Source organism: Candida metapsilosis (genome assembly GCF_017655625.1).
Source record: "Candida metapsilosis strain BP57 chromosome Unknown scaffold7, whole genome shotgun sequence".
In the NCBI taxonomy this organism is placed as follows: domain Eukaryota; kingdom Fungi; phylum Ascomycota; class Pichiomycetes; order Serinales; family Debaryomycetaceae; genus Lodderomyces; species Lodderomyces metapsilosis.
The window spans coordinates 966,924-994,757 of record NW_027138165.1 but is presented as its reverse complement, the minus strand read 5'-3'; the positions used below and the strand labels follow the sequence as shown (position 1 = coordinate 994,757).

The 27,834-nt window shown below is 39.0% G+C and overlaps 12 protein-coding genes across 12 annotated transcripts; 4 read left to right on the top strand and 8 right to left on the bottom strand. All coding sequences in view use genetic code 12, as the record gives it.

The window, feature by feature from the left end:
- Positions 1–88: 88 nt before the first annotated feature.
- I9W82_005005 (uncharacterized protein) lies at positions 89–1,690 on the top strand (the record flags this gene model as incomplete). The annotated part of the gene is made up of 1 exon (XM_067694138.1): positions 89–1,690. One exon carries the CDS (start codon positions 89–91, stop codon positions 1,688–1,690), a length of 1,602 nt encoding a protein of 533 aa, XP_067546488.1.
- Positions 1,691–2,670: 980 nt separating this feature from the next.
- I9W82_005004 (uncharacterized protein) lies at positions 2,671–7,335 on the top strand (the record flags this gene model as incomplete). Its single annotated transcript, XM_067694137.1, has 1 exon — positions 2,671–7,335. One exon carries the CDS (start codon positions 2,671–2,673, stop codon positions 7,333–7,335), a length of 4,665 nt encoding a protein of 1,554 aa, XP_067546487.1.
- Positions 7,336–7,386: 51 nt separating this feature from the next.
- On the bottom strand, positions 7,387–8,658 carry PZF1 (Pzf1p; the record flags this gene model as incomplete). The annotated part of the gene is made up of 1 exon (XM_067694136.1): positions 7,387–8,658. The coding sequence occupies one exon, from the start codon at positions 8,656–8,658 to the stop codon at positions 7,387–7,389; it is 1,272 nt and encodes a 423-aa protein (XP_067546486.1).
- A 1,272-nt stretch (positions 8,659–9,930) lies between these two features.
- On the top strand, positions 9,931–11,462 carry I9W82_005002 (uncharacterized protein; the record flags this gene model as incomplete). Its single annotated transcript, XM_067694135.1, has 2 exons — positions 9,931–9,977; positions 10,043–11,462. The coding sequence occupies 2 exons, from the start codon at positions 9,931–9,933 to the stop codon at positions 11,460–11,462; spliced, it is 1,467 nt and encodes a 488-aa protein (XP_067546485.1).
- Positions 11,463–11,561: 99 nt separating this feature from the next.
- Positions 11,562–12,587, bottom strand: I9W82_005001 (uncharacterized protein; the record flags this gene model as incomplete). Its single annotated transcript, XM_067694134.1, has 1 exon — positions 11,562–12,587. The coding sequence occupies one exon, from the start codon at positions 12,585–12,587 to the stop codon at positions 11,562–11,564; it is 1,026 nt and encodes a 341-aa protein (XP_067546484.1).
- Positions 12,588–12,792: 205 nt separating this feature from the next.
- Positions 12,793–14,159, bottom strand: I9W82_005000 (uncharacterized protein; the record flags this gene model as incomplete). Its single annotated transcript, XM_067694133.1, has 2 exons — positions 12,793–14,035; positions 14,125–14,159. 2 exons carry the CDS (start codon positions 14,157–14,159, stop codon positions 12,793–12,795), a joined length of 1,278 nt encoding a protein of 425 aa, XP_067546483.1.
- Positions 14,160–14,857: 698 nt separating this feature from the next.
- On the bottom strand, positions 14,858–16,180 carry I9W82_004999 (uncharacterized protein; the record flags this gene model as incomplete). The annotated part of the gene is made up of 1 exon (XM_067694129.1): positions 14,858–16,180. The coding sequence occupies one exon, from the start codon at positions 16,178–16,180 to the stop codon at positions 14,858–14,860; it is 1,323 nt and encodes a 440-aa protein (XP_067546482.1).
- Positions 16,181–16,329: 149 nt separating this feature from the next.
- Positions 16,330–17,001, bottom strand: HIS3 (imidazoleglycerol-phosphate dehydratase; the record flags this gene model as incomplete). Its single annotated transcript, XM_067694128.1, has 1 exon — positions 16,330–17,001. One exon carries the CDS (start codon positions 16,999–17,001, stop codon positions 16,330–16,332), a length of 672 nt encoding a protein of 223 aa, XP_067546481.1.
- A 199-nt stretch (positions 17,002–17,200) lies between these two features.
- Positions 17,201–19,746, top strand: MDM10 (Mdm10p; the record flags this gene model as incomplete). Its single annotated transcript, XM_067694127.1, has 2 exons — positions 17,201–18,531; positions 18,684–19,746. The coding sequence occupies 2 exons, from the start codon at positions 17,201–17,203 to the stop codon at positions 19,744–19,746; spliced, it is 2,394 nt and encodes a 797-aa protein (XP_067546480.1).
- A 92-nt stretch (positions 19,747–19,838) lies between these two features.
- I9W82_004996 (uncharacterized protein) lies at positions 19,839–22,334 on the bottom strand (the record flags this gene model as incomplete). Its single annotated transcript, XM_067694126.1, has 1 exon — positions 19,839–22,334. One exon carries the CDS (start codon positions 22,332–22,334, stop codon positions 19,839–19,841), a length of 2,496 nt encoding a protein of 831 aa, XP_067546479.1.
- A 135-nt stretch (positions 22,335–22,469) lies between these two features.
- KIC1 (putative serine/threonine protein kinase) lies at positions 22,470–24,905 on the bottom strand (the record flags this gene model as incomplete). Its single annotated transcript, XM_067694125.1, has 1 exon — positions 22,470–24,905. One exon carries the CDS (start codon positions 24,903–24,905, stop codon positions 22,470–22,472), a length of 2,436 nt encoding a protein of 811 aa, XP_067546478.1.
- Positions 24,906–25,136: 231 nt separating this feature from the next.
- Positions 25,137–26,507, bottom strand: I9W82_004994 (uncharacterized protein; the record flags this gene model as incomplete). Its single annotated transcript, XM_067694124.1, has 1 exon — positions 25,137–26,507. One exon carries the CDS (start codon positions 26,505–26,507, stop codon positions 25,137–25,139), a length of 1,371 nt encoding a protein of 456 aa, XP_067546477.1.
- Positions 26,508–27,834: the final 1,327 nt, after the last annotated feature.

Genomic DNA, 27,834 nt, shown 5'->3' with positions numbered 1-27,834 from the left:
AGCACGACAATAGATCGCAATATCTCATGACCCCCACTGCCATCAATATTTAAACACATCGACACGCCCCGCCCTCTCTGTACCGTTCATGAGTGTTTATAAAAACAAAGATAAAGATGACAACCATGCGAAAAGTAACCCAAAATCTACAGAAAAAGAACAAGAGACACCGAAAGGGGTCGAGTCACCTCAAGCTGCAATTTCACAATCTGATCAGTCGCAAACTCCTAACATCCTACAATCGCCATATAGAGGATTTGCAACTGTACCACAACCTACGTCAACACAAGCATCTCAACTACAAAAAGCATCTATCCCCTCGCTATCAACATTGAATGAATCTATTCAGCGACCGCAATCCGCATTAACCGCGCCTTCTTCGCCGCAAAAAACAATAAGTGATCCAGGATTATTGACTTTATTGGGCCCCAATGTAAGTTCGTTTCCATTTAGTGAACTGGCTTTCATTGAAGCAATGAAATTGAGAACAGAGCAAGAGCGTACAAAGCAAGAGTTTTATCGAGCGGAAAGTGCAAACAAAAACTTAAATATCATTCAATTAGCATTACAAGCTCAATTACCGCCTGGCCAGATCGCTCAGTTACTTGCTGGTGGAATACCCGGCAGTTCCGATGACACTAGACCAAATGTACAACTGCCATATCAGATTCCATCCCATGCATCTCCACCCTATCCGCAACCTTTTCGTTGGACTCCTCAACAATCGGCGCCACCACGACTACTGCTGGAGCAACAAATTCAAATGATTCAGGCTCAGCAGAGGCAAATACAACTCAACCTTCAGCAGCAGCAGCAGCAACAACAACAACAGTATATGCAGCTACTGCAACTGCAACAAGGTCCTCAAGTAACACCAAATACAACATCTCGACTACCGCAAAAGCGTGCTACTAGTACTGACCTGGATCTCGGTGCAAGTCCAATGCAACCAAAAGGATTTAAGTTCGGTGGTAATGTATTTCCAACCACAGCACAAGAACGACCACAATCTCCAGCAAAAATTGGAGCCAACGCTGTGGCTAACTTGAATGCTCCAACGACTCCATTTAGAGTACCTAAGTCAGCCACGTCGTCTACTGGAAGACGGACACGGGGGCATCAAAGGTATAATTCAATGCCTGTTCTGACAAGTATGGGCGAAAGTGCACTGAGCTCAAGGACGGGAAGCCTACGACATGAATTCCAAGTACCAGCAAAAGCTTCCCCCTTTTTACAATCCCCCTCGGGCGCAACATCAACACTTCAAGTAAACCCAATACCCGCTCAACCCTTGAATGAGCAAAAGAAACAACAAACTCAGCCGCTGCAGGAATCAATGCAATCATTTCAACACGTCATTCAATTCCATCATTGGCAGCCAGAATCAGGCGCCACTTCAAGCTCCACGAATAAATCACCAAGTCACAAACGCCACAAGTCTATAACTAAAGACGCCAATTCTTCAACTTACCATGAGGGTCAAAATTATGCTACTGGTACACCGTCTGAGAAGGGCAGAGTGACTGTTGCCGATGAGGACGTAGACGACCCTGATCTGTCAGTAGATACAAGTATAATGGAAACGGCTACAAAGAAGGATGAGCTGGCACATCCCCCATCTCGTGGACATTCACGTCAAGAGCTGAATGTAGGTAGATACCCACATGATATTTTAACTGCAAACAAATAAAACTATGTTTTGCAAAATTTATATAAAAGTACGTTTCATTTGGGCATTTGTACAATAACTATTGAGAGTTTATAGATGACAATTCTTTTCATATATTTTGGATTTTCTTCCTTTTATTGCGATCAATTTTGATAAATTCTTCAAACTTACACCCGAAACGTTTAGTTTGGGGTCAAGCCAAACTTTCACAATTTTTATTTAAGGCGTGAATCGTAATTGGCAGCAAATGTAATTGTCAACTCACTTTCACTGATGTCTCTAACATACGTAGTTTTAGTGAATAGCCTGTTCAAATAAAATACGGATATTTCTTCTACTGTATGTAATCTACGCAACAAAATATCTCAATTACTCCCACTTTGTATTTTATTTTGCAACAAAACTATGCGAATTTTGGTCCTTTCGGCACAAAAAATATTTGGCGATCACCACACCTATAAAACAATTTCTAGCTCAACAGTTTTCAGCTAAAGCTCCTTGGGAGTGGAAATGGGGTACTTGTAACACCATGGGTGTCGATTCAGCTGTATAGAGATATAAAAAACAGAAACTTATACAAAAAAAATAATGCTCCCAGACAGGGAATTGAACCCTGGTCTACCATGCGACAAACGGTAATTCTAGCCACTAAACTATCTGGGAATTTTTATAAAAAATCTAGGCTTAGAAGCTACACACCTACAAATAAACTAGCACGTGTGGTAATTCTAAATATACTTCCTGGTCATTGTCTATTTCTTCTTTTTCTCCCAAAATTCACATAAAGCCTCATAAAAGCAATAGAATATTCTCTTTGCAATAGTTTATCACTTTTCATGGCTGTAGCGCTGGTAATGCTCTGTTGAACGATTGTGCTTATTCATTTTGTTTTCAAAACTGAGTCGAAAAAAGAAAATAAAAAAAAAAAAGAGAAAACACACACAGGTGAAAACTAGAAAAAGATCGAGCTTTGGTCTCGTAGCACTTACAAATCAATCTCCATGAGTTTCAAGTATTTTACGGATGACATAGTAGAGCAATTTGCTGGAACTGGAAGCATAGAAATCTTCGAGGTGTTGGACTCTTATGAAACATCCAATCCAGAGGCCGAGGAGGAAGTTGTTCTACTTTTCACCGAAATGATTCTATCATTTGAAGAAGGAACGTTAAAAATGGAGCACATAGTCGATTTTCTAAGTCAATCTATCAAGAATGATGATGTGGCAAGGTTGTTTTGTCAAGTGTTGAATTCGTTTCCTGTCACGGATAATACACGAGACTTATTATCAACACTTAGTCAAAGTGAAAATGTGATCAAGCTGCATACTATTTCATCGTATATCAGCTCAGATTTTATAAAGGAGACAGAGATTGTTCCCAGCAAGATGTTGTCAAAATCTTTGAATACAAAGTTGAGAGATAAGTTATACACTCAAAAGAAGTATAATTTATTACACGAGGAGATTGAAGGATATTCGAAGTTTGTTGTGGAGATACATGATATATTTTCAGCAAGTGACACTGAATTACAAATTGATTATGCATTGCAAGTTGTTGAGAAATTGATGGGTCACTACAGTCTTGACCCAAACAGGTGTTTGGATATTTTGTTTGAAGTCCTTTCCGAAGTTGTTGTGGGAAAGGTGGATTCAATTGTGCTATTCTTCAGAAAGAGCCGATGGTGGCCTGCTGTGGAAAGTGACAACTCTTCGATTAAATCTTTATCTACTGGAGGTAGTGCCATTGCGGCAAAAATAATTGGATTAAAGATTTTAAACTATCCAAGACTTAAAGATTTACCAGAACTGTTTAAAGCATTGGTATCCATTCTCATTAAAGAAGGTTTTGTAAGCTTTGGGTCGATTTACAAGTATATGCGCCCCGTTGAATCCGTCATGAAGGAGCTTGAAGTCAATTACAATAGAAAAATAGAAGAGAAAGTCTTGAAAGCGGGCGCAAACGCTTTAGCATTAGCTGCCCCACTTGCCGATGACGATAACGAAGATAAGAAAAATACTAAACGGCATAATACTCCAGCTGGAAATGATGATTTGCAATTAATGGTCAACTACAAATTTCAATTTTTGAAGGCTTTTCTCTCTAACGGTCTATATTGGCCCTCAATTTACATTCTTACTGAATATCCCTTTTTGGCAGACATTGACGAAGTAATACCAAAGCTTTTACTTCGATTGTTTGAAGCGATTATCGATCCATTACACAAGCAAATATCTTCATTTAAAGCTGACGAGGTATGTCATTTGCAAACTGCGAAAGGTGTCTACTTCAGTCGTCCGGGCAATAACGTTGCTATTGAACCTTCGAAAAGATTAGATTTTTATACCTTCAAGCCACTCGGAAGACCTCATACAAATAGGAACATGCATTACTATTATGAGAATTGGACTACAAATTTGCCTAGGGTTGAAGACTTTGCTTCTTTGTTCCAGGTATCACAGGAGATTTTGAAGTTTATCAGATGCAATTTATCGCAAAATGTCGAGGTGTTTATTAAATTATGTGACATCATCCATTCATTTCAATCCCAAGAGGAATTAAAGGAGCCCATTTTCCACTACTTTAGAAACTACATATTCCCACCGATGTCACTAATTCTGGAAAACTCGATTGCAATAGATAGGGCATACACAATCTTAGCCGCTTACCCAGTGGAGGATCGGTTTAGCGTTTATGGAGAATTGTACAACAATTTGAGAAAGAACGACACATCAATTAAAATTGCTTATAGCAGTGCTGAAAAAGCGACAAAGAGTGTTTTGAAACGTTTATCAAAGGAGAATGTGCGTCCAATGATGCGAAGGCTCGCCAAAATCAGCTTTTCCAACCCGCTTCCATGTTTATTGACAATTTTGCAACAAATCGAAAGTTATGACAATTTGAATACCCTAGTTGTGGAAACGGCAAGGTATTTCAACAGCTATGGTTGGGACAATTTAACTATAGCTATCTTGATTAGACTTAGCTCAGACAGGAGATCAATTCATGATAATGGTATGGGAGAAAGACAATGGCTCCAGTCGCTTGCGTCTTTTGTTGGTAAAATTTGTCAAAAATATCAAAAAGCTATTGACACCAAGATGATTTTGCTTTACTTGCTTAAGACTTTTTACACTGGAGACAGAACCGGTTTGTTAGTTTTGAAGGAAATGCTAATTTCAATGGGTGGTATCCAAACCACTTCAGATTTGACTCTACGTCAAATAGACATGATCAACTGTGGATCTGCTTTGCAAAAGGTGGTTTACCGTACTATTGACGACTTGAGGTTTGATAGATTTGATTCAGGAACCCATTTATTGAAGTGTCTTGTTGACTTGGATGCGGTCAATGAATTTATTATCTTGCTTTGCTCAATGTACAACGATTTAGTCTATGATGCAGATGAAAACCAACTAAAGGTATTGGCCAACAGAGTGGATGATTTAGTTTCCGTCATTAGGCTTTTTGTCACTTTGGTTTGCTTTTTTGGTGGAGGTGATATTGAAGTGATGCCAATAACAGAGTTACACAAAAAGTTCAATGTGCCTATAGAATGGGGATTCGATTTGTGGAGACAAAAGCAGAATGCTTTTGACCTTTTGGAGGAACAGGGTAAGGAATTATGCCCAGAAGATTTTCCACCTAGCTTGTTTACGCTCTTTTGGTGCTTGAGCTTGAAAGACATAAATTTTTCTAGTCTGTTGTATTCTGAAGAGTCGAGTAAACTTGAGTCTGGTATCAGGGGATTGAAAGACGTTATTAATATCAATTCAAGAGACAAGGATTTTTCTAGAGTAACGATGGAAAAGTATGCGAAGGATATAGCAGACAACGAGGCATTTATCAAAGAGTTACCTGAAGATGAATCGAGACATAAAGGATTGAATGAAGTTACTGATGACAAAATAAACAGTTTATCATCGGATTGGTTTAACTCGGACATTCCTGCTAAGATAGATACTTTTATCAAATCCAGCATCCTACCAAGAGCTATACATTCTTCATTTGACGCAGTCTTCTCAGCAAGGTTTATCTTTAAATTACAGGAACTAAGAGTTGAAAACTATTCTGTGTTTGATGTTTTGGAAGGATTTACCAAGGATAAGCTTTTATCATCGGTTTTATTTTCGTCAACTCCAACTGAAGCTGAAAATTTGGGATTTTTCTTTGCCTATGCCTTGAAACGTTTACAGGAATTTGCCGATGTTGAAAAAGTAAAGGAATTACATGTTGAAGATTTCGAAAGCTATCGAAACTGGATCTATGACTATCATGGTGCAATATTGTCTGAGGTTGAAACAGCATTGGAGACAGAGGAGTATATGTCAAGGAGTAACACAATCACTTTTATGAAAAACTTGCTTGGGGCATATCCAGTTGTTGAGGATCATTGCGAAAAGATGTTGAATTTGATTGAAAATGTTTATACTGGAGACGATAGAGAGGACATCAAGCTATCATCAGGAGCATTACTTAACCATCTTAAATCGAGAGCGAAGTTGTGGATCCCTATTTGGGATTTCAAATACGTCAGCGACGAGGAAAAACAGAAAATAATTGATGAAAAGGAAAAGATTGAGAAAGAGAAACAAGAGGCAGAGAGGATAGCTAAGGAAGAGGCTGAGAATGAGAAGCGTGAAGCTCAATTGAATGAAGAAAAAAGGATCAAGGAGGAAGAACTCAAGAAAAAGCTCACGACCATAAACTATGGTTCCCAACTGAGACCCGCTAGCAGGTCAACTAGTCGAATCATTGAAGCTAAACCAAAGGGCAAATACGACGAGTACCAAGAGAACAACAATGATAATAGGATGGACATTGATTCAGAGGAGAAAGTCGAAGAACCTGAAAAGGAAGCAGAGTACGCAGAAGATACAACCAAAAAAGCAAATAATGAAAACGCTAGCTCAGAAGAGAAGATTGAGGAAGAAGTGATTACAGAGCCAAAGGAAGAAGTAGACAATGGCGAGAAAGTCAATGACAAGGATGCTGAAACCGCCGAGGAGAAGACTCAAGATGCTACCAAGCCTCAAGCTGCTGATACAGTGAGAGAAGATGTGAATGATGAAAATCGTGGCCCCGATACCATCCAAACAAAACTGGACAACCAACCTGAGCAAGAAGTCAAGCCAAAAGAACTTCCAAAAAGGCAGCCTCTTCCACCTCAAAGTGCACTTTCGAAAAACCCTGAAACTAAAGAGGGATTCATTAGTAGGAGAGTTCCATTACCACCACAAGAAAAGCTTTTACCTAGTGGAGATCGGTCACCAAGATTCGGTCCTAGGCCATCAGGTTTCGGGCAAGGCCCACGTAGGTTTGGAGAATCGTTTGGCCCTAATGCTGCCAATGTCCCTCCTCCGCCACCACCTCCTCCTCCACCGGTTTCTCAACAGCGTTCAGGTTTTGGTTCTGCACGTGCTCCTTTTGGCCAGCGAGACCAATATGGATCATCAACAAGATCTCATGCGGCAACGTATGATAATAGACGCGGTAGAGGGATTGATAGTCGTCCAATGAATACCCAACGTGGAGGAGGCAATAGCCGATTTGGAGAAAGACAAGGTAGGAATGACAGCAATGGATCTCAAGATGATTATGAGAATACGAATAAAAGGAGAGCTGATGGACAAGGTGGTAGAGGATACGACAAAAGACATAAATATTAGCATAATGGTGTTTAAAAAGTGTGTAACTATAAAGCAAACTGTTAATTTTCATTAATCATCTATAGTGATGGGAGAATTAAACTCTTCATCAAGCGCAGCGTCAAATTCTGCATCTTCATTACTATATTCATCAAGCTCATCTATATTGAGCTTAATTTTCTTTTGCAATGGTTCCAATTGTTCCTCATGTTGCAAGTTGTCAAGAAATAGTTCTATTCTCTTTAAGTTTTCATCATGCCATTTCAAGTGCCTCTTCAAATCATATTCTCGTGAAAATATTCGATCGCATTTGGATTTGGGGCATTTGATTTTGATTGCACAGTCCTTCAGTATTAAGTCAATCACATCTGATGATTTGCCTATTGATACTGAGCTATTGTTGTTTTCTCTTGACATTGTGACTGATTTCTGGGTATCTGGGGTCACTGACATTGATTCCTTTTTGATGAAGCTTTTCACGTCAGATTCACTACTAGGTGATACGGCCGCATTTAGCTGTTTTAAATTTGATGTCTCAAGCTTCTCGTGATGAGTTTCAGTATCCTTAGTATCAGCCTGTACCTCTTGAGGAATATTTCCATCATGATACTCCTTATAGTGATCAATTAAATCCACCTTTTTGTTAAATTTACCCAAGTCACAATAATTACATTGCCAAACCTTGATTGCATCATCATGACTCAACATATGTGATTTCAACCCACGTTTACCAACACAACCTTTACCACAAACGGAGCATTTAAGTTTTGGATGTTCTTGCTTGATATGAAATTGTAAAGCGGACCATGTTTTGCAATTGACAAAACATCCTGGATGATCACATTGATAAGCTGGAGATTCTCCATGGTGTTTTAGTTTGTGTTGTGCAAGCTTTGAAGGACGAGCAAACGTCTTGTTACAAATGGTACAAGTTAATGATTTGTCATGCACCGAAAGAATATGGTGGCGTAGTGACTGATGCTTGTAAAATGATTCATTACATCCCTCGTGTGTACACTGGAATGATTTGGTATGGGTAATTTCGTGTCTTTTCAAATGCTGTGGTGTATTAACTCCTTTGCCGCATATAGAACAATGGAATGGCTTGTCTCTTGAATGTGATATTAAATGAGCATCGAGATGCGATTTTCTCAAAAATGATTTGTCACAGTTTGGGTAAGTACAAAGAAACGGTCGGTCACCAGTGTGTGAGCGTAAATGTTGATCTAGTAATGATGGTCGATTATATGCCTTACCACAATTTTCAAACGTACAATGGTATTTCTTTGGCCTGGAGCTTGTAGAGGATACAGAAACATTAGATCGCGTCTCTTCTTCACTCATCTTGAACTAAACGTATAAAGGAAAACAGTTTCTTGGATATAGATAGCGGAGGTTATATATTCATGGTGTTTTGCAAAGATAAACAGTAGATGCGTGGATTGAAGTCCATGAATGGTTATAAATTTTTTTATTTTTTTTTTTTTCTCTTCTCTTGAAGAGCTTCTTTGGTGACGACAATGAGGAGTGGATGGATACTATCATCGTTTCATGAACACCTTAAAGTATAGCTGTGAATGATGTTAGCAATTAGACAGACAACCACTTTTAAGAACAACAAAAGAGAGGATTCAACACTCAAGACTACTTGATCTAGATTTATTGCCGATGATTCCCCGAAAAAAAACCTCATCAATCTATCGCCCGAGAAAATTATCTCCGGTATTACACAAACTTATGTATGCACATAACCTGATAGACAATGTTCAGAAAGAGTTTAAGTTTACTCACTTCTCAAAACGTGACTCAATATTCTTGGCAGCCGTTTCTATTGGTGCTAACCGTGACCCTTTGTAAAAGGGGCGCAAGTCATGCTTCTAGACCAGTTCACCGAGGGGCGCGGTGCTATAAACTTGATGCTAATTCTTTCAATTCCTCGGGATAAGCGGTTCCGCACAAAGCCAATCGTTTTTATCGAACAATGGAAGAAAATTGTATTTGGCTTCGTAGGTGTGTACCCATTTGCTCAAGCTATCTATTTAGTCAAAAAGCGAGCTCAGGAGACAGTTAACTTACGCAATTGTGGTCATGTGATGTGTTTCTATGTACTTATACTTTGATTTATTTTAGTTATTTTTTCTTGACATTGTGCTATTGGAGAGAATGGCAAACTAAACAACGAAATCTAGACAAACTATCTCTCCGATGTTTGTAAGATTTATGTAAGCTGATTAACAGAGTAGACATAACACAGTGAGGCATATATATATATATATACCTGCAGATTTGTACGTTCTATTATTTACAGGGTCATTTGGTATTGGTGTTCTTCGTATTGTGTAATTTAAGAGAGAGACAATTGATTTATAATATGGAGAGTGTGAGTGTGAGTGAGTAAATGAACAAAAGAAAAAAAAAAAAATTAATACATTTCAAATTACAATTCAGCAACCACAAGAAAACATCAAATCAACACACAACACACAATTCACCAACTTAGGAAGAATTGACACATCACTGTAACAACAACATACATATTAATCATTAACCACACAAACCATTAATTACCAATTCAATACCTCCCCATAGTTTTAGCTACAAGATTGTATTTTCATCATGGGTATCAGTAATCCAATTCCAAGGAGTTTAAGGAGTGAGTCAAAGTACGTATTTTAATACACAACAACATACAAGAAACATATACTAACAATTCCCGCGCCCCTTTTAGAAAAGCAGCAAAGACATTAGCATCGTTTATCAAACCTAATCAAATTGCCGGGCCGGACCAAATTATACCCCCTAGAATCTTAAAGAATGCTAAAGGGTTAGCAGTCATTACTGTCTTGAAAGCCGGGTTTCTTTTCTCAGGAAGAGCAGGCTCAGGTGTTATTGTTGCACGTTTGCCTGATGGTACATGGTCACCACCATCTGCAATTGTTACTGCCGGTGCAGGGGCTGGTGGTATGATTGGTGCGGAATTGACAGACTTTGTATTTGTCTTAAATACCAAAGCAGCTGTTGATACTTTTGCCCAAATGGGTTCTGTTACTTTGGGTACGAATGTTTCCGTTGCAGCTGGTCCTCTTGGGAGAAGTGCTGAAGCAGCAGGCACAGCATCATTGAGTTCGGTTTCTGCAGTTTTTGCATACTCTAAAACTAAGGGTTTATATGCTGGTGTTTCATTGGAAGGTTCAGTATTAATGGAGAGAAGAGAAGCAAATAGAAACTTTTACGGAAATAATTGCAAAGCAAGAAATATTTTGGCTGGAGAAGTTGATACTCCACCTGCTTGTGATTCACTTATGAGAGTATTAAACTCAAGAGTGTTTAATAATAGAATTGACTATGATGATGAAGACTTTTACGATGATGAGTATTATGATGATATTCCAAGTGAGTTTTCTGACACCACATCTGAATATTCAAACCGTCGTCGTAGAAGCTCGGCTGGAGCAAGAGCAGGAGGAGGTACAGGAGGAGGAAGAAGAAGGAGAAGATACTCGGACGAATATTCAGATGATGACTACTACTCGGATGAGGACGATTATTATGGTGGACGTGGCGGCGGACATGGTGGACGAAGAGATAGGAGGTATGATGACTATGATCATGGAAGAAGGGATAGACACTATGATGATTACGACAGTGGCAGAAGAGACAGACGACCACGTGCAAATACAGGCTCCAGCTTAGGAGGTGGTGGTGGAAGTGGAAGTGGAAGTGGAAGTGGAAGTGGTGGTTTCTCCTCTGGTGGAAGATCTGCATCAACCAGCAAAACAGGCTCTGCGTGGGAGGATGACATATACGATTCCGGCTACAATGGTAAAACAAGATCGAGGGGTAATAGTGATGTTGATAGACTAAATGCTCGTTTGGGGAATACCAGGTTGTCACCTAATAGAAGTGGAGCAGCACCCTCAAGACCCCTGGCTCTTTCCAAGCCCAACTTTGGTGGTGCTCCAAAGACAAACGCAAACCAAGCCATTGCTCTTTATTCATTCAAAGGAGAACAAAGTGGCGATTTGCCATTCAAGAAAGGAGATGTTATTGATATTTTGAAAAAGACGGATACTGTTGATGATTGGTGGACAGGTAGAGCCAATGGACTAACTGGTATTTTCCCTGCCAACTATGTGGAGCTCGTTTAATGTGAAGTGGTTGAGAAGAAGAGAAGGTTTTCTATGTGTATATTATTTTAATTATTGTATTTTATAGCAAGAAAAAGTATAAAAAGGATGCAAATTCAATCACGCTTTTCTAGAGCTCTTTATTCTAACTTTCAATACAACTTTGAACTTTAAATTGGACACAACCTTTTTAATTTCTTTTGAGATGTTGGGCCTGTCATCTTTTTTCGAATATTGCAACTTAATGACATGGAATCGAGTCAATGGTCCCGTAGGAGCAAAACTAAACGATATCAATTCACCAAATTTCCAAAATTCATCAATTAACAACTTCTTTGGTATAAACAGCGGAATCCCATACACCAGAATAACCTGTCTTTGGATATTAATCAGATACAGTTTTCTATACTTTATCAATTGCAAATTGTACTCTTTAAATGCATTGATAATCTCATAATTGCTCAATGTATAGAACCATTCTGGGGATGTTAATACAAGTTGAATTCCAAATACTCGACTGATTAATTGTAAGAACCAATATTGATATTTGGCGTCTCTGAAATGAATAACTAATCCTTGATTATCACCAATGACTTGAAAGAAGTTTATGTAGGGGGTTACTTCATCAAGTAGTTGTGCCAATATCGACAATCCATATCCCAATCTTGAATAAATGAGAACGTATTCGGTCCATAATGCATTCAATGTCAACTCCATTTGACTTGTAAACAATGGAGTACTATCAGAGTCTGTTCCAAAAGCCATCACATCAAGCAAAGTACTTGTAATACTTATACTTCTCGTATAACCATTTGAAACCTCAGTTGTTGCTGATGTTGTACATCTACCTTCTCCATTCTCTCCTTCTTGAGTGGTGGACTGATTAAATTGGCATTTCAGACGTACGACAGATTTGGCGTATGTTTTAGCAGCTTCATGATCTATTTCACAATTGGTTGTTTTCAGTTCGCAATTTGGTTGCAAACTTGTGAAACGATCAGTGGTGATATTTGAAGTTGTAGCTGGCCCCATTGTGGAAGAAGAAGACGAAGTCAGTGGTGTGTGGTTAGCATCCTTTTTGCGACGGCCAAAGATGGCCCTCATCGTTGTACGAAACACTGCAATTGTTTTACTTGTTGAGACCATGAGTTGTAGCTTAGGTGTTTAAAGTGTTGTAAAAAAAAAAAAAATAAAGTGCACAAATAGAGGCAAATCATAAAAACACGAATGGAATCAAACGAAAGCCAACCAACGTAGCTGCACAAAGGAACAGGACCATAATGATTGACTCCAAGAGACATATACATCATAAGCAATAGAAGAACAAAGTATAGCAATTCCATGTACATCTCTATTCTACTTTGAAAACATTTTCAATAAAATGACGAACAATGACTTTCCCTTCATCAAAATTTGGATCAGCATGTCTAACAATAGCACCCGCATGAGTCGAGGTGGTATGTCTCAAAATTATAGGGAACTTCCGCCATCCCAAAGTGTTTAATTTCTCAACAATAAACTTTTGTGAATCATCCAATGTAATTGGTGGGAAATTCGACGAGGAATGTGACACTTTCCAATTCATAGCCCCATACATATCTTCAACAATGGTATCCTGCTCATCTTCCAACTTGTTTGACAAGTCAGTCAACAATGACGTGTTTTCGTCGTACTCATACAAGTGAGATAAATTGTTTGATTTTTCGTTGTGGAAATGACGAATTCTATTCAGAGTCTGAACACGTTGGTAGATTGAAGATACAATGAATGATATCCCCATAATTGGAACATAAAGCACAATGGTTCCAAGCAATTTGCACCAATTTAAAGTTTTCCAAAAGAATCCACGGCGCGAAGATGTATCAAAAGTTTGCTCTTTTGACTTTTGTTCAAAGTAAAATGGCTTAGAAGCATCAATAACATTAGGTTCATAACCTTTAATATACTCAGCGGTGATGTTTTGAGGTAGTTTGTTATACATTGAATTGACAGGATCAGTCAAGGATATCGACGAAGTAAACCAGCAACAACGTTTATCATTGACCACATTGGCATACAATGCTTTATATTTAAACATTTTCAAAGCCAGGTAAAAAGTTGACTTTGGATCTGCCATCCATACCAACAATGGCTTACTGAATTCACCAACTTTGTCCTTGAGGAAAAACTGAGAGCCCGTGATGGCCAAGAAATGAGGGGCAATATTGTTGTACAACCGTACTGATAAATTTTGGGTATGTGGTTTCAGCACGCCAACATGAGGGGTGCAAAAGGTGATAAAGTTGACTGGTTCGATCTTGTCGAAAAAGCCTTGTTTGTGTAAGATACCAATGGCGTATCTGGATATCAACCCACCCAAAGAGTAGCCAATGATGGAGAGCTTAGTCACTACATCTCCATTTTCAGTAACTTGTCTCGTTTGTTCTAATATCTCATCGGTAATTCTTTTCCCATTGACATCAATACCATCATAAGTGAGATAACCCGAATGCGAACCGGTTTTGTAAACCAATAACCTCTCTCCATTTGTGGGGGTAATATTCTCAATTAACTGTTTCTCGATATAAGCCAAGTGTGATGAGTTTCCCCAAACACTACATGTGCAAAGTTAGTAACTGGAAAGTGATGGAAACGAGTATTTTAAAAAAATATACTCGTTGCATGTGATAATATTAAAACATACCCGTGCACAAGTATAACCAAATGACAATTAACCATGGGAACAGAAGAACGAATGAAACGTGGATTGATTTGTTGCAAAGGTAGCAAAATACTTCAAGCTGTGGGATTCGGTAGTAACTTTATATTATTTTGTTTGTCGAAAGAGGGTATAGTGGTTTCCAAATTTTAACTTCTTACATTGTCTTATGAAGATTAAGCGGATTTTCACGCTAGATTTTAAATTGTTTAATTATTTTACCCAAAAAAAAAACAAACAAGAGTTTAATGCAGGTGAGATTTCTTAAATCCTGTAAACTCCGCTCTGCTTATTATTGACAACATTGGTACATTTAGCAAACCAGGACAAAAGAAAGTAATGCACCAAGGTCTGTATTAACATACGCTTGTAATACATAGTTAAGTTTGACATTTCAGATACAGAACGACTGAGGTTGCCGTCATCGGTGGTGTGTGTTGAAGACCCAAACGTTGATAGTTTTGTGCACGTTCGCGGAATAATAATAAGAAAAAAAAAGTTGGGGAGTGGGGGGGGGAAGGAAAGTGTGGTTGAGAATCATCCACGGTCCAAAATCTTGCATATTGACTCACAATTTAGAAGAACTTTATCACAACCGATGAAAGAAACTAGATCCTATAATTTCGTGTTTACCGTATTTCAACCAGCCATATGCTAATCTAGTATATACAAAGGTAAAGTATTAATCTATGTACAACTTTGGCCTAGTCTTCATAGCTCACAAACAACTTTGAACTATTACACCAGTGGCAACTCCAACATTTAACGAATCCACTATGTCATCGTTTTCTCTATACTTTTCGACACCAACAAGATAATCGCTACGCAACTTCATATTAGTCCTCACTCCCTTTCCCTCACTACCAATAACCAACATTACTGGAGTTCGTTTCAAAACAGTCTTTAAATCGCCTAGTTTAATAAACTTGTCCTTCAAGCTCATTTCAACCTTGTAGTTTTTGTCTTTTAACTCATCAAGATTTGATTCATCGGGTTTTGCACTTGTACTGATGACATTCCATCCATTTTCACGCACAGAGTCAATAAACTTCAAACTTCTATCCGTTTGGTAAATATCAATTAAATCTAAGGCGCCGGAGGAAGCCTTGTTGGCCACTGGTCCCAATTTCGCACTACTGTGATCTGGAATGACAATAAAATCAACACCAAAGAAATAGGCCGTTCTCAAAATAGAGCCCATATTTTGGGGATCAGTGATCTCATCTAAAAATAAAGCCAACGGGAAAAGCTGCTCCTCGTCCTCATCAAAGTTCTCTTCTCTTTTTCTTAAAACCGATTTTTCCTTTTCTAAATCTATTCCATCTTCATCCTCAATCGTGATTGTGTAATTGCTATTCTCTGCATGACCACAGCTTTTAATATAAGGAACATCCAAAGCTTTAGTTTTTAAAACTAAACCGTTATGCACCCCATTCTTGGACAAGATATTTAATGCATTCTTGTCTCTTACATGCTGCACCTTTATGCCGTACTCCTTTTTAGCTTGCTTAATAACCCCATTGTCATCTTCTGCGTTGAATGTGTATAGACCTAAAATTGGTCTCTTGCGAGCTTGTAATACAGACTTTATAGGATGTGTACCGTAAACAAATTCAAAAAACGTGCTCATACCGCCACTACCACCACCACCACCACTTTCCATAATCTCCTTCGCACTTTGCCCTTCGTAATTAATCTCTTCTCGTGATCTTTGGAATCGCTCCGTTGTTCCCATCTTTTGCATCTCATGTGCCTTCTTCATCTCCCTATACCTCCTTTGCCTTGCAACTTTCTCTTGTAAAGCTTTTCGCCTTTCATCAGACATGTGTCCATACTTGCGTTTGAAGAATCTGTCTTTACTGATCCCTTCTGCTTCCCAAGGTTTCAATTCCTTCTTGGAAGCTGGTAAATTCTTTTCAAATGATCGAGTTTCATTTTTGGGATTTGCGTGATGAGGACGATAAATGGGCTTTACCTCTCTGGTCTTATGTAGCGACACAAACTTTGAAAAGTGTCTTCGTATTTGAAATTGACAGTACATTGCTAATGAGAAGGGAGTTTTGGAATATAACCGTACTCAATTTTTCATTTTATGTCATCGGAGAAAAGAGTGCGGCTTTTTCCTAAGAGTAAAGGTCTATCAAATAAATATGTATTCATGGCTGCTCTACACTGCAAACAAAAACTAAACTACGACAAAACACCCTTGGTACTTGGTACGTCATCTTTACCTGTTTTGGAAATTGCTTCCTTTATAGCAATTGCTAATGCTTTAAATGCACTTTCGGCTCTGTGGTGATCATTAAATCCTCTCAAACAGTCCACATGCATGGTGATAGAGGCCAGTTGTGCAAAACTTTCCAAAACGTGAGGGATCATTTCCGTGGACAAGTCACCAATCTTTTCTCTTTTCAAACCCAAGTCAACTACTGCGTACGGCCTGTTAGATAAATCAACAACTGCCCTACTCAAAGCCTCATCAAGGGGTGCATATCCATGACCAAATCTTTTCACACCTTTGATTGCTCCCAAGGCCTTGTTAAATGCAAGTCCTAGCGCAATACCAACATCCTCACTAGTGTGATGGTCATCTATATGCAAGTCTCCAATACACTCGATAAGTAGCGACCATCCAGAATGCTTGGCCAAGGCATGTAACATGTGATCGAGGAACCCAATACCAGTTTGAATATTGATTTGCTGACCTCCTGTAGATTGAGCAGCATGATCTTCTTTTACCTCTTTTCTCGGAAGAATAGACTGAGGTATACTAACTAGCCCTCCATCCAAACTTATGGCAATCTGTATCTTAGTTTCATTGGTATCTCTTTTGATAAATGCTTCTCTGCGTTGCTCTGGCATGTCAACTCTTTATAAATCTTTTGGTCGATGAGAAAGTTGGGGAAATAATTATGAAGAATTAATTTTCAAATTTCTTTTTTTTTTTGGAGTCATAAAAGAATGTGTCGTATTTGCACAGCTTGCGACATATCAATCGCAGATCTACAAAATATTTTTACCAAACCATAACATCAAAGAGCAAAGACCAAAGGTCACTAAAATGTACACATATATGGAGTACCTTCAGAAATGTTTCTACAAGACTACCAATTGGAACGAGGATAACATTTTCTCCAATATAAATGCAACCTCGGAAGCTATACTCAACTTTCCCATACCCAATGGGTTGAAATTGGACTCTTCATCAAAGTCTTCTGATTACCTGGCTTCATCCTTTACGCTATCAAATTTTCATCAGATTAATGGATCTTTGGCTTATTTGTACTCGCTGAAGGCATTGAGTAATACAATGGGTACAAAAGATATATCTTTACAAGATGCAATTGCAGGATTCAGGATAATAGAACCCACAATGAATCAGAAGCACGAGAGAACAAAAACCAACAACCACTCTAACAAGAAGTCACTACTACTATATGGACGCATGTACTTTCCAGGTTCATCATTGGAAGCAATGATTATCAAACGAATTAGCGAGAATACACAACTTTTAATCAAATGTGTAAGTCATCCTCAGTTGGAGAAAAATGGAACTGTTATTGTGTACTTGCAAAATAACACCGCAAAGTACCTGAGGGAAATTATTTATTCAACAAATGAGTCATTGATTGGGATGAGGTGTTTATACAATTGGGGCACGACGATATCAAAAACCATCAATCCACAACTAGTCCCCAAGTTTGAAAATTCGGTGGTATCACTAGGAACAGAATTATGGTTTGCAGCAAGAACAATGAGTCCTGGCCTCTCTTCTGCGTTGAGGTACTCAACAAGGTCCACTTCAACAGGGAAACCGCTAACAATGACATTGGCAGTGAATCCAATTTTGGGCCACGTATCCCTGACATACACAGTGAAAACCTCGGTTGCCTCAACATTCTGCTCAAAATATGACTTCAATTTCTTCTCTTATGCTAGCAACTTATCACTTGGGTTTGAGTTGTATAGCTACGCAAGGAAGAAAAAGTCACCCCAACCTGCAATTGTAAATGTTGAAGATGAGGAGCCAATCCATAAATTGAATCAAGATGGTACCCGGAGGATACGAAGAGGGTCATACAATCTGCGCAATAGAACACATTTCGAACCACATATAAGAGATCACGACAGTGTTGAGCCTCTGTATCACAAGACTGCGGTCAATACGCCACATCACAACGGAAGTGGAGCTGTAACCACGGCTTTTCAGAACTTGGTGAATGAGAGTGATTTTTCGAGTGTTTTAAAAGTGTCCACAAGCTTAAAGGATAGTAGTGTCAGGTTGTTGTGGGAAGGTCGGTTGAGAGATTTCTTAGTCAGCACTGGTGCTAGAGTATCTTGGAATCCAACGACAAATGCTCCCGAGGTGAACAAGCTAGGCATTACCCTATCGTATGCTTTCTAGTGCTGTTTGTAGCAGCATTCATTAGATTTATTTGTAGAACGTAAAATAAAACAGTATATGCATGGTAGCAGCCAAAAACAGCCAGTGAAAAATCTCAAAAAATTTTCAAGTCGCTCTTTTCTGAACATCCAGGTCATAGCGTGTTCAAGAAATATTCATCAATGTCAACCAGCAGGGAACTCTTTGACTTGGTGAGAAACTCAAGGCTAGCTCAAGTAGCGAAGCCGCATCTGAAGAAAATCAGGGGCCAATCAAATATACCTACACATCAAACAATTTTCACACCATCCTCTAGTGCATACAGATCCAACTACGGTTTAAAAACCGCATTACCTTCTAAAATTGGCAAGTCGCATATTTCATTCAACGATGTAGACAATTACAAAGGTATGCCTGATGTTGAAAAAAATTCTGGCCATCACTATACTCAGTTGATGTTTCAAGAGTTGGGAATGCCATTAAAGAATCATTTCACTCCTCAGAATCCATTATTCCCACATCCTTCTAATAAAAGTAGCAAATCCGCAAGAGAAGGAAGTTTGACCAACCTCTTGAATTTGGATTCCAGAGCAAATACAGAATCGGTCATTAAGGTTCTTAACAATAATCCCAAATTGTACCAAAATTTTAGAAACTACATAGCAACAAACCATCCAAAGGTCTTGCTCACAAACACACCACAATCGGAAATTATAGCATTGGTTAAAGACTTTTTAAAGAATTCACAACAGGTCTCAAAGAAGGAAAACACTGTTCATGATAGATCGAGAGGTGACACTTACAACATTCAAGGTACAGGAGGATTCTCCTATAACCAAAGAGGAAGGCTTCAAAATACACCTAATGGTATCAGAAATAACACTGTCACAACTGGTCGGATTGTGGGTACCAAAGAGGCTGCAATCGGAGGTTTTGTCGCAAATGTCATTGATCGGTCGATTGCCTTGCAAACAAATTATGCTAAGAATTTCCCAGGAAAGCACTATAGACAATTCACCATGCCTTTCAAGGTTAACGAAGCCGAGATATCTGAAGATGGGTCTATTAGATTATTTGCTGAGGGTATCAAGACTGGTAATTGGTCTGATGCTGACGAGAGGTATCCCACGTCTGGCTCTTCATTCGCTAACTCATCGGAGAGAGTCAAAGCTGACGATGAAAGTTTGGAAAGCTTACTCAATTTGATTCTTCCTTCCAAGTGAGAAGGGCTATTTGTGGCGGATCTTGTATAAATGTATATAATTATCAATTCTACAAAAAGAAAAAAAAAGAAACCTCAGAGTCAACATGTAGTTCACATATGTACCTCGACCTTATCTTGTGTGACGTTTGTATTTGCAACAGGGGCTTCATTTGATCGAGCTTCTTGGCTGGCAGTAGCGTTCTCCAGAGGTTCAGCTTTCACTACTATCGAGCTAGCTTCACTAGTTTGCTTGTTACCAGACTGATCTACCTCCTTAGGCTTCTTTTTTTTGGGATATTTCTTTGGCTCCACTTTTTCCTGGATAGTTGGAATTCCTGTCATTTTCTTTTCCTCTTGTTTCAAGGAAACTCTAGCATTCTCAGCTAAATCAGCATCAAGCTTTCCATCAACTTGGTACCAAAGCTGATAAGGAGTGATTCGATTTCCTGTCTCCAATATGTGCTCCATTCTGGATCGCACTTTGTCAACTGGATCCAAACTGTTGACAAATATTGGTACAAACTTGTTGGGGATTCCATGTATTGTAAACGAAACACTGGAGAATGAATAAACAGGTTCCTCTGGTGGCAGCAAAGGCTTTGGAGCGGAGGACTTTTTGGGTGGATGTCCTCTACGCCTCTTTTTACCTCTTCTAGGAGGAGGTGCTCTTCTTTTGGCAGGTGCAGCTTGTTCTTCAACGTTCTGCTCTTGAACAGTGTCCGTTTCATCCTCTTGTTTAGTAACCACCACAGTAGCGTCTTCTTTAGATTCTGAATTTTCTTCTGTCATATCAGCACTGTTGATGGTGGCGGAATTTTCTTCATCCAGCTTCTCTGCTAGTTCTTCCTTATTTTCGCTCTCAATCTTACTCTTCTCCTCCTCCTCCTCCTCTAATTTAGCCTTTCTATCTGATTCTTCTTGCTCTTTGATCTTGGATTCATATTGCTTCAACTCGGCCTCATAATTATCCATAGCCTTTTGATTATGAATCCATAGAAAGCTTACTAAAATGTCTTTGTTGTCTGAATTATCACCATTGTCCGAATTAAACTGTGTAGATGGCTCAATAACTTCACATATTGCAAACTTTGGAAACTGAAATCGAACATTAGGGTTCTCCAAAAACTCAAACAAGACAGTGGCATTGAAAAGATACTTTTCTTGAAATGCTGTCAATTTCTGATCTTTGGGTATATCCTTCTTTAACATTTTCTTTTTCTTGCCCAGTAGATCAATCACCATTTGCGACGAGGCAGGATCGGCAAGGTAGGTTACTGAGTTGTTTTGTTCGCTCTTTACGAAAATACCAGAACGCAGGTGAGAAGGACCTTCAATGTCCAAATTGCCCCTATAGGCTTTATCTGATGTAGGACCATCCAGTGGACCTTGACCATTCAGACTCTTTGCGGTGTTTTTCCCACTGACTTTTTTACGAGTTACATCTTCATTCTGCGGTTCAGGCGCCTGAGAATTCCCATCCTGACCCAGCAGTGCTTCTTTGTTATTACCCTCCTCAGCTAATCGAAGTTCTTCAATCACTTCGTTATCTATTTTCAACACAAGCTCATTGATTACTTCGTCACTATGTGGCGGAGGTCCTAATAATTTTGCTTCACGAATATACTTTTGGAATAGCAGAACTTGATTTGTTGTAGAGCGTCCACTCGCCACCTCATTCATTAAATCATTCAATCCCTTGTTTTTGGATCCTATGTAGTTGAGATTGGCAATCATTCTTTGATTATCTGGTGATTGTAGATCTCCGTGATTGCTGGTATTTGATGACGACGACGTGTTCAGCACTGGTGCTTTGGGCTTGGAGTTTGCCTCTTCCTTTACATTGCTAGCATCCTTCTTGCCCTTCAGGCCTGTCTTGGAACTTTTAGCCAAATTTTTGGAACCTTCCCCTTTCTCTTGATTCTCGTTGATATTCCTACTTATTCCCAATGAGGTCGAGCCCTGTTCTTCTTTTCGTTTAAGTTGTTCCTCCCTTTTCTCAATCTCCTTCTGAAGCTTTCGCTCCTCCCGCTCTTTCAGCTCTTGCTCCCGCTTTATCTTTCTTTCTAGTTTCTCCTGCTCTCTTTGAGCCTTCTTCTCTTCACGTTCTCGCTTCATCCTTTCTTTTTCCTCTTTCGTGTCGCTTCGCTCGTCTTTGGCGATAAACACTCTTATCTCGAAAAAGTGTACTCCCATACTCAATCCACATTCTAGTAGCTTCACCATAATATCTCTTGCGTTTACATCGTTGTTTAAGATGCAAGATCTATTAGCATATACGTCATCTTTTTTCAAATGCTCTGGTATGGGCTTATCCTGTTCCATCAATTTCTTAATATAGCTAGATTGCTTGACCCAATACAATTGGAACATAGGACATAGCTTCAAATAGTTCGACCTTGACTTCATCAACGACAAGTAAAGCACTGCAGTATCTTTGATTGTGAGTGGTTGATTTAGAAAACTCGATTGAGATGATGCAGCATATGATACAGGGAATCCATGTACATTTTCGAAAGGACGAATTATTTGCTGGCTCTGCTCTTCCTGCTCTTTCTCAATTTCATCCCTTCTCAGAGATGTGATTCTTCTTCTAATTCTAGCTGGCATGGGTTTCGATGGAAGGATGACGAAAGTGTAATTGAGAATTTACTTTATTTTTGATTTTTTTTTTTCGTGATCTCGATCACCACAACAGTTTCAAAAATGTCTTATATAATGTCTATGTATGCGCTTATATCTTCATTACAAATGTGTTTCCAATGCATCCAAACCTTGATTGAATAGCTTAATAATTGAGTCTAACTCACTAACAAGCATACTTCTGTGGGTTGTAGAGTCAACGAAAAATTCATTCTTGATAGGTGGGATTGTTGGGAAAGGTGTAGTGGACGACGCTGCCGTTGATGAAGAATTCCCCAGAGAGTGATTAATTCCTTTTGTCGTGTTTGCACTGGCACTTTGGTGAATGTGGTGCTGACTAGAAGGGCCATTTGACAATGTACCGGAGTTTGAAGGGGAATGCTGTGGTTTCTTTTGTGCCAGAATACTATTTTGATGTGGCCTAATAGTAGGTGTTGACGTACCACCTTCTTTTGCACCAGTAGATACTTTTTCTGAGCCATCATCATTCTTTACTGGGAATTGAAGTGGCTCTTTCTCTGCCACAGGTGTCATTGAGATGGGCATATTTGCTGCATGTGCTGGATTTATACCGAACTGATTAACGTTCTCATCCTCATGTGCTTCATTGGTCAATGCTGACAAAACGTTTAAACTGTTAGACGGGGTAGGCATTTGAATGAAGCCTGGTTTATTCCTTCGCAGTTTCATAGGTGCAACAGAGGTTGCCGCAGTGGAGTGCGGAATGATTGGCATCGAATGTTGATGCGGAAGTGGAGGCGGTGCTTGCCCGGGTGGTATAGAACTTCCTGCAGTTACATCTGTGTGGTTATCATTAGAGCCGTATTTAAAATTGATGGGCTGTAAAAGAGGATCATGATTTGTTTGAAGTGCTTTCATCTTTGACGGAGAGCCACTTTTGGAGTTGAGACCAGATGCGATTAAAGTGTTTGTGCTAGAGGGTGGCTTTGGCGATGGCGTCCTGGCATTTGCATTCATCGAGTAAGGTGGAGTGTGTGGCGTAGCACCAACCGATGATGGGGCTAAATTTGATGATGCGCCACCCGCTAAAGTATTGGAAATGGTCTTTTTTCGTGATCGACTATCAGTCGGGGATGTGCTCGTTGGATTATACCTCGATTCCAAGTTTCCTGAAGCAGACTGTGTGTGATGTAGGGTTGGAGGCTTTGTAAGAGTCGGTACACTTTGATTGTTATTTAGTAGCGATGCAGATGATGGATAATTTGAAAGCGCATCCATATCTGGTATTTCAATGGTTGGAGATTCGGTTCTATCGCTCGACCCGAGTAGGCTTGGTGGTTGTAAAATGGTTTGTTCCTTCTTGTTTTCGTCGGGGTCTTCAAATAACATTTGTAAGGATTTCGGTATATCTGCAACTGATTTTGTAGTCGAAGATTGTGTGTTTCCGATGGTTGACATGTTTGCTTTCAAAGTAGGTAAAGTCGAGTAAGAGTTGAGGTCCTTTTCAGTGTCAAATTGTTTGCTGTAATCAAGATTGTGCACATCAATATCATTCTCCATAATGTATTCTTTAGATTCCAAAGAGTCAAAGTCCCATTTGACTTGAAGATGTTCGTTATTGCTTTCAACGTATTCGTACCCTGGGAGTTTGTTTTGTACAACTTCGTCCACGGTATCCTCTTGTTCATTTTCCAAGTTGATAAACACTGAATCTCGCGACGAGTTCCTATCTCTCCACAACAAGTACCTAGAAATGACTTCCTTAAGGATACTAGTTGGATAATGTTTGTAAGTTTTGACAAGTTTGCATCGAAGAAGTTCATCAGCAGAAGGTCTCTCTTCCGGGTTTTCATCCAAACATAACGCAACACATTCTTTCAACGCTGGGGAGTAGTCTCTTCCCTCAAGACGAGGAGGTGTGCTTTTTGATATTAATTGCATCGCCCAAGATGCATCTTTGTCGCAATATGGAGGATTTCCTGTAGCAATTTCGTATACTGTTATCCCCAAGGACCAAATATCAGCTTTGCTATTGTACGCCTCACCAGATTTGATGACTTCTGGCGCCATCCAATACGGTGTACCTGCTATAGTCAAACGCTTTGAGGAATTTGATACAACTTTAGCTGCAACACCAAAGTCGCATAGTTGAACATTGCCCTCTTTTGAAATCAACACATTGGCCGCTTTCAAATCTCGATGTATAACACCCAACTTGTGCACAGCACTTAAAGTCAGTAGTAACTCCCTAACAATCACACCAATATACTTCTCTTCCATAACATCAGGTTTGAGAAGAGTCCTGAGGGAACCTCCTGCGCAATAATCCATCACGATCCATAGCTTTGTGTCGTTTAGTATTGAACCATAATAGTGAGTGATGTTCGGTACGTTTTTCAATTCCGTTAGGAACTGTATTTCTTGCTGAACATCTATGATATCTTCCTCTTCTGTATCCAAATTGAGTACTTTGATGGCGTATAGTTGTTTTGTTTGTTTATGGTACGCTTTGTACACAACTCCAAACTTACCTCGCCCAATGACCTCGGTTCTCTTGTATTGTGAAACAGAGCTCATGATTGATAAAATGAGATTGAGATTAACCTAGCACAAATTCATATGAGTTCCCTTTTGTACTTATTGGAAAGATCAAAGTAGTCTCAGGGGGGTAAATTTGACGAATCAAGAAAGTAGTACGACTGGTATTAAAAGTCCAGATTTAATATTTTTTTTTTTTTTGCTCTTTAAAGATATCATTCTACGATTTACGCGACACACTTTTGTTCAAGCGTCAAGTTTATATTACTTCTATAAATCAAATTGCTGTAATAATTGATTTTGTTCATAAGTAAGCAGCCGCTCTCGCTGAGGCGCCACTCTCGAATTGGACATATTTGAAAGATTTGCCAATTCATTCTCCTCATCTGCACCACCATCAAGGTCTATCAAGTTTTGATTTTGAAAAGAGTTGATATCGGACAAGTTTTCTGTTAAGTCCGTCAGCTCTGTAGCATTGTCATCCTTAGTTTGCTCAAAGGATGATTCTGGTGTTGCCAAATTGTCAATTTCATTTATCAGTATCGCACTCTCATTCATATCATCAGCGCTGTGAAATGCACTGTCCCAGCTTAAAACCAACACACCACATAAAACAGCAATCAATCCTAATACGATCCAAGCAAACTGAGAATACGTCATTTTATGATCGGCCAAAAGTCTGTTGAATTTCAAGTCGTTGATCAAATTGACTAAATTATACACCAAAAAGCACAATGGATACAATATAGTAGTGGAAATTTGTGCCAACCCTAGGTTGAATGCTGTAAGCTGTAGGCCTATTATACTGAGCATAGTTGCTAAAAGGAAATATGGCACAATGTTGCTGACTTTGAATACTCCTGAAAAACCTTCTTTCAAAATTGTCTCCATAATTACGTTAATGATTGATTTTGCAAATAGAAAAGTATGCGCTGTCAAGGTTCCACTAATGATTCCATAGTTTATTCCTTTCCAGAATTGGGTTTTGTTGAACTTAAGTACAAGTATGTTGTTCCGACCGTCTTTCAAAGTAAAGTTTTGACGGTATTCATGAGCTTTCTTTCTCAAGTAGGTACAGTTGAGTAGCAAAAGTGACCCCATGAAGATAAAGGTTCCAATGAACCATAGTAAAAACGAAGTGTCTGACAACTTTGTCAAAATAAGTTTGAAATTTTCATTAATATCAGGCATGGGTTCATTTGGTGTGGTATTATTCGTTGATCCATTATACGCAATGACACAAGCTCCTAATGCTATTATCCCGGTTCCTGACCATAGACTTGTTGTAAAATTCTCTCCAGGTAGAAGTAGACAACTGAATATCGAATTGAATATGAGTCCAATACTTTGTAAGGGGGACAAGATTATAAGTGGGAGGGTCGAGATTTGAATAGCTGATCCCAACACATTAGCAATGATAAATAGACTAAACCCAAGATACCACATATTGCGTCTATACCTCTGTTGTCGATGATGAGTATTGTGGTGAAACATCGCGTCCGTTGCATTATTATCCCCTGGTATCTGCAAGTTCAACAAATGTGATTTCCTCTGAAGAGTAACTCCAAAGGATTGAATAGCGGATGATATTACTGCAACTGAGCATCCAAAGATTATAGCGGAGCTAGATGAGCCAGACATGCTTGCGTGTGTAATCCGAATGGTCCTGGATCTGGCGAGGCTGTGTGTGTTGGGGAGAACGAACTGATTTCAACCAACAAACAAAGGTAGCTAATTGGAATACCACAAAATTAGCTAGTGAGATCTTAAAGGATTATACTGAAATATCTTCAACGATATGAATTGGTGGTTTAGATTCGACTGCAACTCAAAAGGGTAAAATAATATTTTGTTGTGTTGTTACCTAAAGTGTATTGCAACAGGTCGTGCGCGATACACAAATCACGCTACAGATCTTAAGAAATATATCGATTCTGGATTTCTTCACTACCCTCACATTCCATTTTATGCTGAGCACAGGTACCAACATCCATCAACTTAGTCTCGATTTTGAAAAACCAAGCGCTCAATTTGTATATACATACCTCGTGCTTTCATTGAACTGACAGCCACTTTGGGAGGATTAATAAACGCCAATTTGTTTATCATCAAGATTGACACCAAAATGCCCCCCCCCCAAAAAAAAGAGGTTGGTTTGATATAACAAAATCAAAGAAGAACTTCTAGAACGTCAAAGGAAAGATAACGCTAACTCGGCTTAATGAAGAGTGGTTGTCCTTATCTACGTCATGATAAGATAGTTGTACTAAATTTCGGGACATAGATACAAAGGATTGAATCATTTACTTGATATGGAACTAAGCGCCGACACAAAAAAAAAAAAAATACATCATTATCAGCAGCAACAACAGTAGAATTTGAGAACGTCCACCAAAAAGCGAAATTCCTGCAAGGTTTGATAAAGAGCGCATCAGGTGATATAATTTGTCTACAGACTCAAATGCGTCAGTCGGCATGGTTGTAATTGATTTACGCGTTTCTTTTTGATTTATGATACGAAAATAAAAGTCGGTTACTTTAAAAGATGAAAGCGAACATGCTACAATAGCTGATTTAGAGTTAATTATCAGTACATTAGACTCCGTGGACCGGTTTTAATAATCTGATACTTAAGGTAGTGGGCAATTCGTGTTTACCTAATCAAATATTAGCAAATGATAAATCAATACACAAAGAATAACAAACCAGAAAGGGGGCCGAATACGGTGCCTATACAACTCAAGTACCACCAACACTATTTTTGACTCCGACAGGCAAAATAAAGAGCCCCCACATTATTTAGATTCAGACAAAATGCCTTCTAAATCAAATTCTTTATTGTATTCCTTTTGTGTGCTAATTTTATTGTTATCTTTAGTTAATTTACATTTATCTAATCAACCTCCACCTGATAACAATAGTGCAAACGAAGTGATAAATCAACGAGGGGCAGATGATTTCTGGACTG